General features: G+C 46.5%; 1 protein-coding gene across 11 annotated transcripts in view; it reads left to right on the top strand.

Annotated features, from left to right (window-relative positions):
* Positions 1 to 10,000, top strand: part of sox6 (SRY-box transcription factor 6) — a 176,537-nt gene that overhangs the window by 90,475 nt on the left and 76,062 nt on the right. For all 11 annotated transcript variants that reach the window (XM_062548505.1, XM_062548506.1, XM_062548508.1 and 8 more), the window contains one exon: positions 318 to 407. In XM_062548505.1, coding sequence (XP_062404489.1) covers positions 318 to 407 — 90 coding nt within the window. The remainder of the gene's footprint in view (positions 1 to 317; positions 408 to 10,000) is intronic.

Consider the following 10,000-nt stretch of genomic DNA (forward strand, 5'->3'; position numbering starts at 1 on the left):
CCTCATTTTGACCCGACTTATGGATAACAGCTCTCTCTTGTTGTCATGTGTCCACACTGTGAATCTGAATAAAAAATGTTTGTGTATATTTGTCAACATTTTCCTGGCAGCGTTGCAAAATAAAATAATCTGCTGTGTATATATTTCCAAAGGCAATATCCCACTAAGACATAATGACTTCATTAGACATCCCTACACGTATTTCAAAAGGTTTCATGCAAATCTAGGGGAAAAAAACATGACTAAATAGAAATTCCACTGAGTTTTAAATCAAAGCCATTAATAGGCTGTCTGTCTGTTTCTTGTCTGTTTTGCAGAGTCCTCCTGCATGGAAACACTGCTCTCCAAAGACTGGAAGGAGAAGATGGAGCGACTAAACACCAGTGAACTTCTGGGAGAGATAAAAGGTAAGCTTGCATGCGGAGGTCACTCAAACCACATTGGTTCCTCGGAGAGAGGGAGAGAGGGAACGAGGGGGAGAGGGAGAGGGAGAGGGAGAAGGAGGGCTGGGGGGAAAAAACGGAAAAATGAGTCATCATCAAAGCAGAGGGAACCTCCTGCCTATCAGAATGGATGTGAAAAGCAGCCCCTGCGTTTGTAATAGAACACAGAGACATTTGGCTGATCCCCCTTCGGTCTTTTGCCCCCCCCCCCCCCCATCTCCCCTGGGTGACCAGGTCAGAGTCCCTCTCCCCACAGTTGTGTGGCGCACATGCGGTCATTTTCTTTTGTGCAGTCCAGTGCTCACTGTCATGCTCTGTCAAAGCTATATCTGTTGTCTCTCTGTATGTCTACAGTGTATTTGGGTGCATATTGTGTGTGTTTCATCTACAGTATCTATCCATATATACATGGGTGCATGAAAATAGTGGTTAGACAGTGTGTGTGTGTGGGGGGGGGGGGCAGGTGGGGGGTGGGGCAGTGTAACTGTAGTGACTGTAGCTGGCCAGCTCCACGGTGTGGGTCCAGGTCTGCACATGGCTCATGTGACGGTTGAGCTCAGCTTGAGACTAGAGTGGCTTCAGATAAAAAGGGGGGGGGGGGGGGGGGGGTGGTAGACCTCGCCCTGACACCCAGCAACACCACTACCAAACTCACACAGGGCAAACACCCTCCACACATTTCATCCAAAAAAGAACAAGAAAAAAAGAAATGTGTTTATTCGCAGAGAAGGTGGGCTTGGGTTTGGCACTGCCTTTTATTTTTTCACTCCCCCTCTCTCTCTTTCTCTCTCTCTCTGTATTTCTCTCTCTGTCTCTGATGTAGTTCTTAGCACAGACTGTTACAGGGAAGGTGTTTATGTAGCAGAGCAAGGCGCAGTACCTCGGCTCTGATAATACAGGCTTCGCTCTGGCTCCAGCCCTGCTCTCCTCCCTCAGTATCTCTCTCTCTCTCTCTCTCTCTCTCGCTCTTCCTTTCTCTTGGGTCACTCTCCACACCCATTCCCCTGTGCCTTAGCACCAGCTCCCTCCCTTTCTGCCCTGATATTTGAATCATCCTGGAATTACCTCAGTTAGGTTCCAGTAAATATCCAATGTAACTCTATTTGTTTACCGCACACAGGAAGCAAATAGCAACATATTCAGAACCGGTTATATATTTTCTTTGACTGTATTTCTCTCAATGTAATATGAGTCCCCAGGTTATCACATTCCATCATCTTGCGCAATTTAGAATTATAAACAGATGCCCTTGCTTTTAATTATTGGATTGATTTACTCTGTATATAGGGAGGGAGGGAGGGGGGAACAGTCGTACATTCTAATAACCTTAATAACCTTAATGAACCCCAATGTAAATCACGCTGTGCCTTGGTAAACTAGATTCATTGTACCTGCCCAAGTATAAGCTACTGTAGATCAAAGTGCTGTGGATAAAATGTTCAAAATGATTTAGCCTTTTGAAAGCAGATCTATTTGAATTACAGGGCATTTTTAACTTGTGATTGATTGAAAGGGTGAGGTCATAGCAGCCAGGTAGGAGGACTGATAATACCCACTGTGCTCTCTTGATTTCCCACACACACTCACGCACAGAGACCTGAATCTGCAGCTGACTCGCAACCAGAAATGCTTTTCATATCGCATCGGCAGCCTAAGGTTTTTAATTAGTGTGCCATTTCATTTGACTGTAGACATTTCAAAGGCCTGCTTTGTGCTCCCCCTTACAAATGTCTCTCTCCGTGTTTGAAGTCGGCCTCATGTAAATACAGGCAATTAAAAAGGAAACCCAGGGTTGGAGATGCACAAGGTCTCCTTAATTAAAGCACCAAACAAAAGCACCAAACAGAAAACACCTTATGATTAAGATCTAAAGTGTTACGGGGGAATCAGAGTCTGCATTAATTGTTAGGTTAAAATCAATAGAAAGGCCAAGCATACATGTATGTTCAAATTAGCGCTGGAGAGTGGAAGATAAAGACTGACATGCAGATAAAAAGCTACTGACTGCCTGATCAGCCTTGCAACCCTTTTCTCTGTGTTGCTCTTGTTGTCTTCTGGCTTGTTTTGAAACCTGAGCGTCAGTGATATTGCGCAATTTGCAAAGAACTGTGTTTGTTGTTTTTGCCGTAAACTATTGTTAAAAACGACTCCTTTTTAATGAGCGGGTAAAGAGTAGATAACTTTGAATCTCGAGTACGTTTTTGAGCCAAGTAGCTGAAGGCGCACCTTTTATTTGGCCAGAAAAAAAATGTCTTTCAACTAAGTGGTGGATCTGAGCCCATTTTTTTTTTTTTTTTTTTATCTCCTCTGCAGTCACATTCTGTGCTAAACTGCTTTACACATTTCTCACCCCGTGAACCTGCTGAGGCATCCGCGCTGTATGTGTGCCGTGTCAAGAGCCGGGGGGGGGGGTGGGGATGGGGTGTGTAGGAGTGTGTGTGGCTGGTGGGGTGGGGGGTGGGGGGGGGGGGGGGGGTTAGAGGGAGGTGTAGATCCAGTCAGCCTGCATGATCCCCTGAGCGTTCTCTGGAGCTAAAGAACAATGGGGCTGGGCTGAGCTGCCGCTGCTGTTTCACCTGCAGCCCTGACAGGCGCATTCTTTGACTTTGCGTTTGTGTTCAAACTTGTCCCGGCTTCATAACCGCTCACAGGGGGGACTGGAATAACAGCTAAACAACAAAACAAAACAAATCCCGAAACACAAAATGAAGCGTTAAGCCACCGGTTTTTGTTCGGGGAGACGTTGATGTTGTGGTGATCCAGTTGGTTTGGAAAGTATTTACAGTTTGTAATCATGTTCATTCGGAATTTACATAGTTGTAGTCCCTTTTTGTTTTGTTTTATTTTCCGGCTATTGAAATTCACAGTAGATCTGAATTGATTAGATCAAGGCACTTAAAAACGAGGTCGCTCACAGTTTTGGTTACCGTGGCGGAATAGAAAGCAGACGAGGAGCATCGGCGCAGCGGAGTCGGGAGGCAGATCGCTTTCCAGCCGCCAGTGTGAGAGGTAACTGTTTGTTTTCATACCTGAGCTTAGCTGTCAATCAGGAGGAACGGCGGGGCGGGCAACGAACAAAACCACAGAGCAGGAGAGGCCCGCTGCCTGGACGCTGTCCAAGCCACAGAGCTGCAGACACAGGCCCACTGCAGGCCGAGAGAGAGAGACAGAGAGAGAGAGAGAGAGAGAGAGAGGGAGAGAGAAAGAAAGACAGAGAGAGGGAGAGAGAGAGAGAGTATAATGCAGACAGGATTACACGCACAGGTGAGATACCCCGACAGAGGAAACATAATGAGGCTATACTGTCTGCATACATACTGTATATTCATAGTAATTGTGAGTGTTACACCTCTACTCAATTCACAAATCTCCGAGCCTTCCATGTTGTATTGCTCTTTATTACTGTACACATGCAATACAATAGCCATTACATTCAGACAGTTTGAGATTTCATTATGAAAATGTACTCCATATTGGTCAAGCATTGCGAAATATATTTATACTATAACGCTGAATGTGAGGCGTTCAGCCCAGGGCAGTGCTCAAAGTCCAAAGATTAAAAAAAAAGAGAAGTTTACACAACTCAGAAGAGAAGAGGAAAAGGCAGTGGCTTAATATAAACACAAGCTAGAGTCCATTAAGGTTTCCCCCTCAGGACCAACATAAAAATGGGCGACAAAGAAAGCTGGCCATTGTGCAATGCTATTTTTTCCCCTTTTTGTGTGTGTGTGTGTGTGTGTGTGTATGTGTATGTGTTAGTGTGTGTGTGCTTAAAAATGGCCGCCACAGCTCCTTGGGCCCTAAGAAAGTCAGGCTCCCCCTAATCAATTTGAGGCTGCTGTCTGGGCTTTGGTGCTGGAGGTCCTGTGGAAGCCTGATAAGTGGAAGCTTCTTAAGAGGAGCGCATGGCCAGCGAGAGCCGCAGCTGAGACTGATTTGATGCTGGTCGTACCTGGCCTTGCTTTTCCGTCTGGACAGAGGGGGGACTGTGCGCGCAGACAGAGCACCAATTGTTCGAGCAGCTGGACTTACTTGAAAACACGATTATTCAATTTAGCATTCAGCTTTATTCCTAATGGCTCCTACCAAGTGGTGTTTGAGCTCCTATGGAGATATATGACACCATATCTGTAAACACACATATAACCATGAACATATTTGTGTGTGTGTGTGTGTGTGTGTGTGTGTGTGTGTGTGTGTGTGTGTGTGTGTGTATTTTCACACACATACACACAATGTGTGCTGCAATCTTATCCATATATGGAGGTGCCCTTGTAAAATCAATGTTTTCTTTTTTGAAAGCTGTCCTTGATAACCTCTGAACAGCACAACTCAGCATACCACATCTTTGAGGAAAAAACAAATCAAGAAGTAGTTCAATCATGAGACATTTGTATCCCATTTTTTTTTTCCGTCCACACAATTACAACCAATTGTCGGGAATGCATTGCAGAAATATTTCCTCTAATTTACTGAAGACAAACTGAAAGAAAGGAGCAGAAATTCATTTCCTCCTCGGGTCTCTGTTTGATTTGATCTGCAGCACACCCCCCTCTCACCGTTCAAGAGTGCATGAAGTGGGTGGGCGAGCTTCCTCAGAACATAGCTGACTCCAGATCAGTTCAGGCCAAATTAGGAGAACTGGGGCGCTGTTCCAGAGCCAGCCTGTACCCAGGTCAGATCAGATCAGAGCTGCAGACATTGTTCTTTACCGTAGAGGAGAGGAGAGGAGAGAGAGAGAGAGAGAATGTAAGCAGGAGGGCTTGTCAGCCGATCTGAACTACACCTTCCATCCCCGAGCTCCCCCACCCACACAGGAGAAGTGCGGCAGTTTGCAGTTTTCTCCCCCGCGTCTCAATAGTCAACTGTTTGCCCCGTGCGTCCGTTCAGGTGAAATACGAGCTACAGTAAATTATTATTCTTCGGAGCACATTTGCAAGATGAATGAGAGGCGGAGAGTTGTTGCTCTGTTTCAGCCCCCCTAATGAATTGAGGAATTTAGCTTGTGGCATTCGGCAGCAGAAAGGCACACCTTGTTTTCTTGTGAGCTTGCGCCCGCGCCCTCTCTCGCTCTCGCCCCTGATGGGGTGTTGCTGAAAGCCCGGGAGCAAATAAGAGTGTGTTGAACAGGACTGTGTGTGTGTGTGTGTGTGTGTGTGTGTGTGTGTGTGTGTGTGTGTGTGTGTGTGTGTGTGTGTTTGTGTGTGTACCCCTGCACAGCACTCCACCACTGGGTGGGAGCTTGGAGGGGATGGGGGGCATACAAAATTTGGTGGTTGCATACAAAAACACTGTTTCTTTCTTTCTCTCTCTCTCTCTCTCTCTCTCTCTCTCTCTCTCTCTCATACTCACACACACACACAATCTCCTACAAATTGAAATTAAGTAGGTACGTCAGACCTTTTTGTGTGGGCGGGACAATATGACAATAGCCATAGAAAATGCAGTGCAGAAGAGCAGCGGCATTTTTATTACGTTTGGCAAACGAAAGAGCAGCGTTCGGAGGCCAAATGAAATGCTTATCTGAGCCGGGGCCGCAGGGCGAAATGGCACCCTTGCGGGCGTGTAATGCCGCTTAAGCACTGGCACAGCCTGGGCTGGGCTGCTTTGCTACATGTCACGCTGGATTTCCCCCTACAGCCGGCACCGGGCTCCAGCCGCACAGGGACCCCACCAGCCCCCGCTCCACCATCACCGCCCCAGGGGGAGGGCAAGGGGAGGGAGGGCCAGGCCCAGAGAGGGGCAGCAACCAGGGGTAGAGCCTCAGCGCCTGGTCATGCAGCTCCAACAACAACCTCCAGCCTAGTGACCAGCGCCCAAACCTTAGATTCCCAGTGCACGCAGGGTGTTCTATTCCAAAGAATATGTTAACAGTCATAGGGGTTCCTAAGGACACAGGGGAGACAAACTCCTCCTATCTCTCGCCCTCTCTCCCTCCCTTTCTCTTTATCTCTCTTTCCCCCTCTTTCTCTCTCTCTTTCTCTCTCTCTCCCTCTTTCTCTCTTGCTTGTGTATCTCTGATACACTGCCCCTTGTTTTGCAGAGGTTGCTCTGCTTTGAATCAGACCTTGAATGTTGGCCAGTGTTGGAGGTTTGACGCCAAATGCCCCCCACCTCCCCTCGCCCCCCCTCCGTGCAAACAGGAAGAGGTCAAGGTGTTGCTGTGCATGCCACTGGAGATGAATGCAGGATTTAAGAGAGCGTCACGCGCATCACCCAAGGCCATCTTAAACACATTATAGTCTCAATGCCAGCCTGCAAACCATTTCAGTTAGAAAGAGAGATGGCTTTATTGCAAATAAAAATTATTTTGGGTAAACAGTAACAAGGCTTAATATGAAACAGATTAAATATCTCCTCGTGAAAAAGGTTTGTGAGTTCGGCTTTGCCAGGTCCAGCCACTGTCTGGTGTTTCTTGTTCTGTATCACTGAGATCTAGTGTTTGGTTGGGTGCGAAGAGCATTGTTGTGTATCTCTTATGATATTAATTAGCCTGTTTAGATGTCCTGTTGACATCAATGTGTTATCAGATCCAACTAACCTGAACCTGGCAAACAAATCTACAGACAGAGAGATATTTATTCTGTTATTATTTCTGTCAAGGTTTGTTATTATTTGCCCTGAAATCATGTTTTGCAATGAAGCTGTCTCTCTTTCAAACCGGTATGGTTGGAGGCTGCCATTCAGACTGTAATGTGATTAGGATGGCCTTGGATGATGCGCAGCCCACTCTCTTAAATCCTGCATTCATGTGCACTATGAATGTCAGAAATATGAAAAATGAAATGCAGCTTAATAGCCAATAGCCACTTTTACAACAGTGCTAGGCAGATATTTTTAAAGGAACATGCCAACTTTTTGGGACTTAAACCTCCGCTAGTCTAGCTTAGCACAAGTGCCTCGAAGTGGCCGGCTTCATTAGCCTACACCTCCCAATAGTGACAAAAGATTTCCAACATTTTCCTATTTACATGTTGTGATTTGTATAGTTACAACGTGTACAAATAACAACGTCAAATAAGACACTGCGCTTTTGCAAGCATACACATACTCCGAACCTTTTTTAGGCGTGTTCATTTAAGCAAAGAATAAATGTTTAAAAATGCTGTATGTATATACGCTATTTTTTTTGTGTGAGACACAACATGTGTTGAAATGGTCATGAGCAGGATATTTATGGAATGGAGTCATTTGCTCTCAGCCTCCCATTACACCTACTCTCTCTCTCTCTCACACACACACACACACACACACACACACACCGGATGCATAATGCAGCTATTTGATGGTGCAGTATTAACATAAGCAAACAGAGCTAATTGATCTTAAGTGCTTAAAATGCAGAGTTATCTGTTGTGGTCATTCAGCGGGCCAGAAAAGAGAGTTCAGCCGTTCGGGTGGTATTACATCCCATCCATTTTCATGCTCGGAGAATTGATGGCATTGACTGCCGTGCTCGGACATGAGATAGTGAATCTTTGCTCCCGCTTGTTAGTAGTGTTTCTATTAGAGGGATTAGAGAAGTTTAGATTATGTCGGAGGCAGAAGGCCAGGTGAAACAGATGTTGTTCGTATTGTCTAGATCATATCTCAAAATGGCTGGCCCACACTTCAGTGGGTGTGTATATGAATGTGCATGGAAGAGATGAGACACACACACACACACACACACACACACGCACACACACACACACACACACACACACACACGCACACATACACACACATTCCTAATTCAGCTCATCATTTAAACAACTTTTTTTTTCAGTCTCAAACTACATTAAAATATGTTCAAATGTACACATGAATGAGAGTAGGTTATCCACTCTCATACTAAGAGCCTCCATATTAGCTATACATGTTAAGTGCGCTTCAGCAAATGCTAAATGTAAATTCAGTTGTACTTCACACAAAGTTTCTAGCTTTGGATAATATCAGATTTGAGTGCAGCAGGATGCTGTGATTCGGCACTGACTGCAGTTTAGCACGGAGTAAACTGGTTCTTTGTGTTGCATCTGAGAAGGGTTTGGACAAAAGGGCCAGCTCACTGTGGAGAGCATATGAGTGCCATAAATCGTTGTCTGTTTGCCGCTGTGAAGAGTCTGCAGGTTGGAAATCATCCTGTGCACTTCTTTGAGTTTTGGGCTATGTTGAGGGTATTGTGTAATGTATGTGCAGTACATGTGTGTGCATGCTACAGCATTTGTGTTTGAGAGAGTGTGTGTGAAGGACAGTGGGTAGATAATGTTTGTCTACAAGTGTGCGTGCGTGCGTGCGTGCGTGCGTGCGTGCGCGTGTGCGTGTGCCTGCGTGTGTGTGTGTGCGTGTGTGTGTGTGTGTGCGTGTGTAGGCATACACCTTTCCCATGGTGAGGAGCGTGTAGCTGGGCCCTCCCTCAGCACGTCTGGCATGTCAGCTATGTGCCGTGTGCGTGGGGCTGCGGCCCCGACACAATCCCTGCCTTTAGAGCCCTCTTAATTTACTTATGATGGGCCCGCTGCATATGTGAGGATTCACAATAGCCAACTGATGGGGAGACAAAGAAATTCCAGTGCTCTAGCGTTTCTCTTTTCCTTTTTTTCCCCCCCTCTCCTCCGAGAAAGAAAGGAGCAGGGAAGGGGAAAAAAGTCATTCAGATTTAGTCATAATGGTTCAGCTGTCCAAAGCAAAGACGGGGCAGAGAATAGGGCGCCTTGTGATTCTTTTTTTCCCTTTTTCTCTCTTCCCCTTCTCCCTCTCTTTTTTTGTGTGTGCCTGCATCTTTTATCTCTGTTATTCACTTGGGACTCTTCAAAGTAACAAGCTGCCTTCTCTTCCTCGGCGCTGGACTTGGAACTCAAATTAGGGTCTGCTTGATTAGCGGGTTGGGAGGGGGGTCTGTGTGAATGTGAATGTGTGTGTGTGTGTGTGTGTGTGTGTGTGTGTGTGTGTTGTGGGGGGGGGGGGGGGTAGCTGTGGGACAGAACAAATCGCACCCCTACAAAGTGTCTTTCATCCACTGGCCCCTGGCGTCCACAGCGGTAGCCACGGCTGCAGTTGTTTTGCTAGCTCTATGCTTTTAACCTGCCTCAGCCACAGTAATGTAGCCCTTCTGGATGCTCTTTATATGAAGGAAGCTAAGAAATCTATTAATTTAGCTGCAGAATCAAGAGGGAAATACCTCTAATCTGTCTCCAAAATCAGAGCTGAATTTCATTTGACAAATGCAAGGCTTCCCTGCGTGTGTGTGTGTGTGTGTGTGTGTGTGTGTGTGTGTGTGTGTTTGTGTTTGCTGAGGTGTCTTTCACTCACCAGCGGAAACTGAGCTCTTTGAGGACTTCTGCCATGTCACAGTGTATCAGTGTGTGTGTGTGTGTGTGTGTGTATGTGTGAGGTGTCAGTGGAGGAGCGCACGTCTCAGTGCTTCCCGAGCGTCTCCCGCCCAGAGCGTGGATCTGAGGAGACACCTTTACAGGAGAGCGCCGGCCCGCGCTGTTAGGGGCCATGCAATATGTAAGAAAGGGCCTCTTTGTGGAGACGCTGGTCAGGCTCGAGCCACGTCTCTCAGCGCTGCGCTC

This window comes from Sardina pilchardus, chromosome 11 (genome assembly GCF_963854185.1).
Source record: "Sardina pilchardus chromosome 11, fSarPil1.1, whole genome shotgun sequence".
In the NCBI taxonomy this organism is placed as follows: domain Eukaryota; kingdom Metazoa; phylum Chordata; class Actinopteri; order Clupeiformes; family Clupeidae; genus Sardina; species Sardina pilchardus.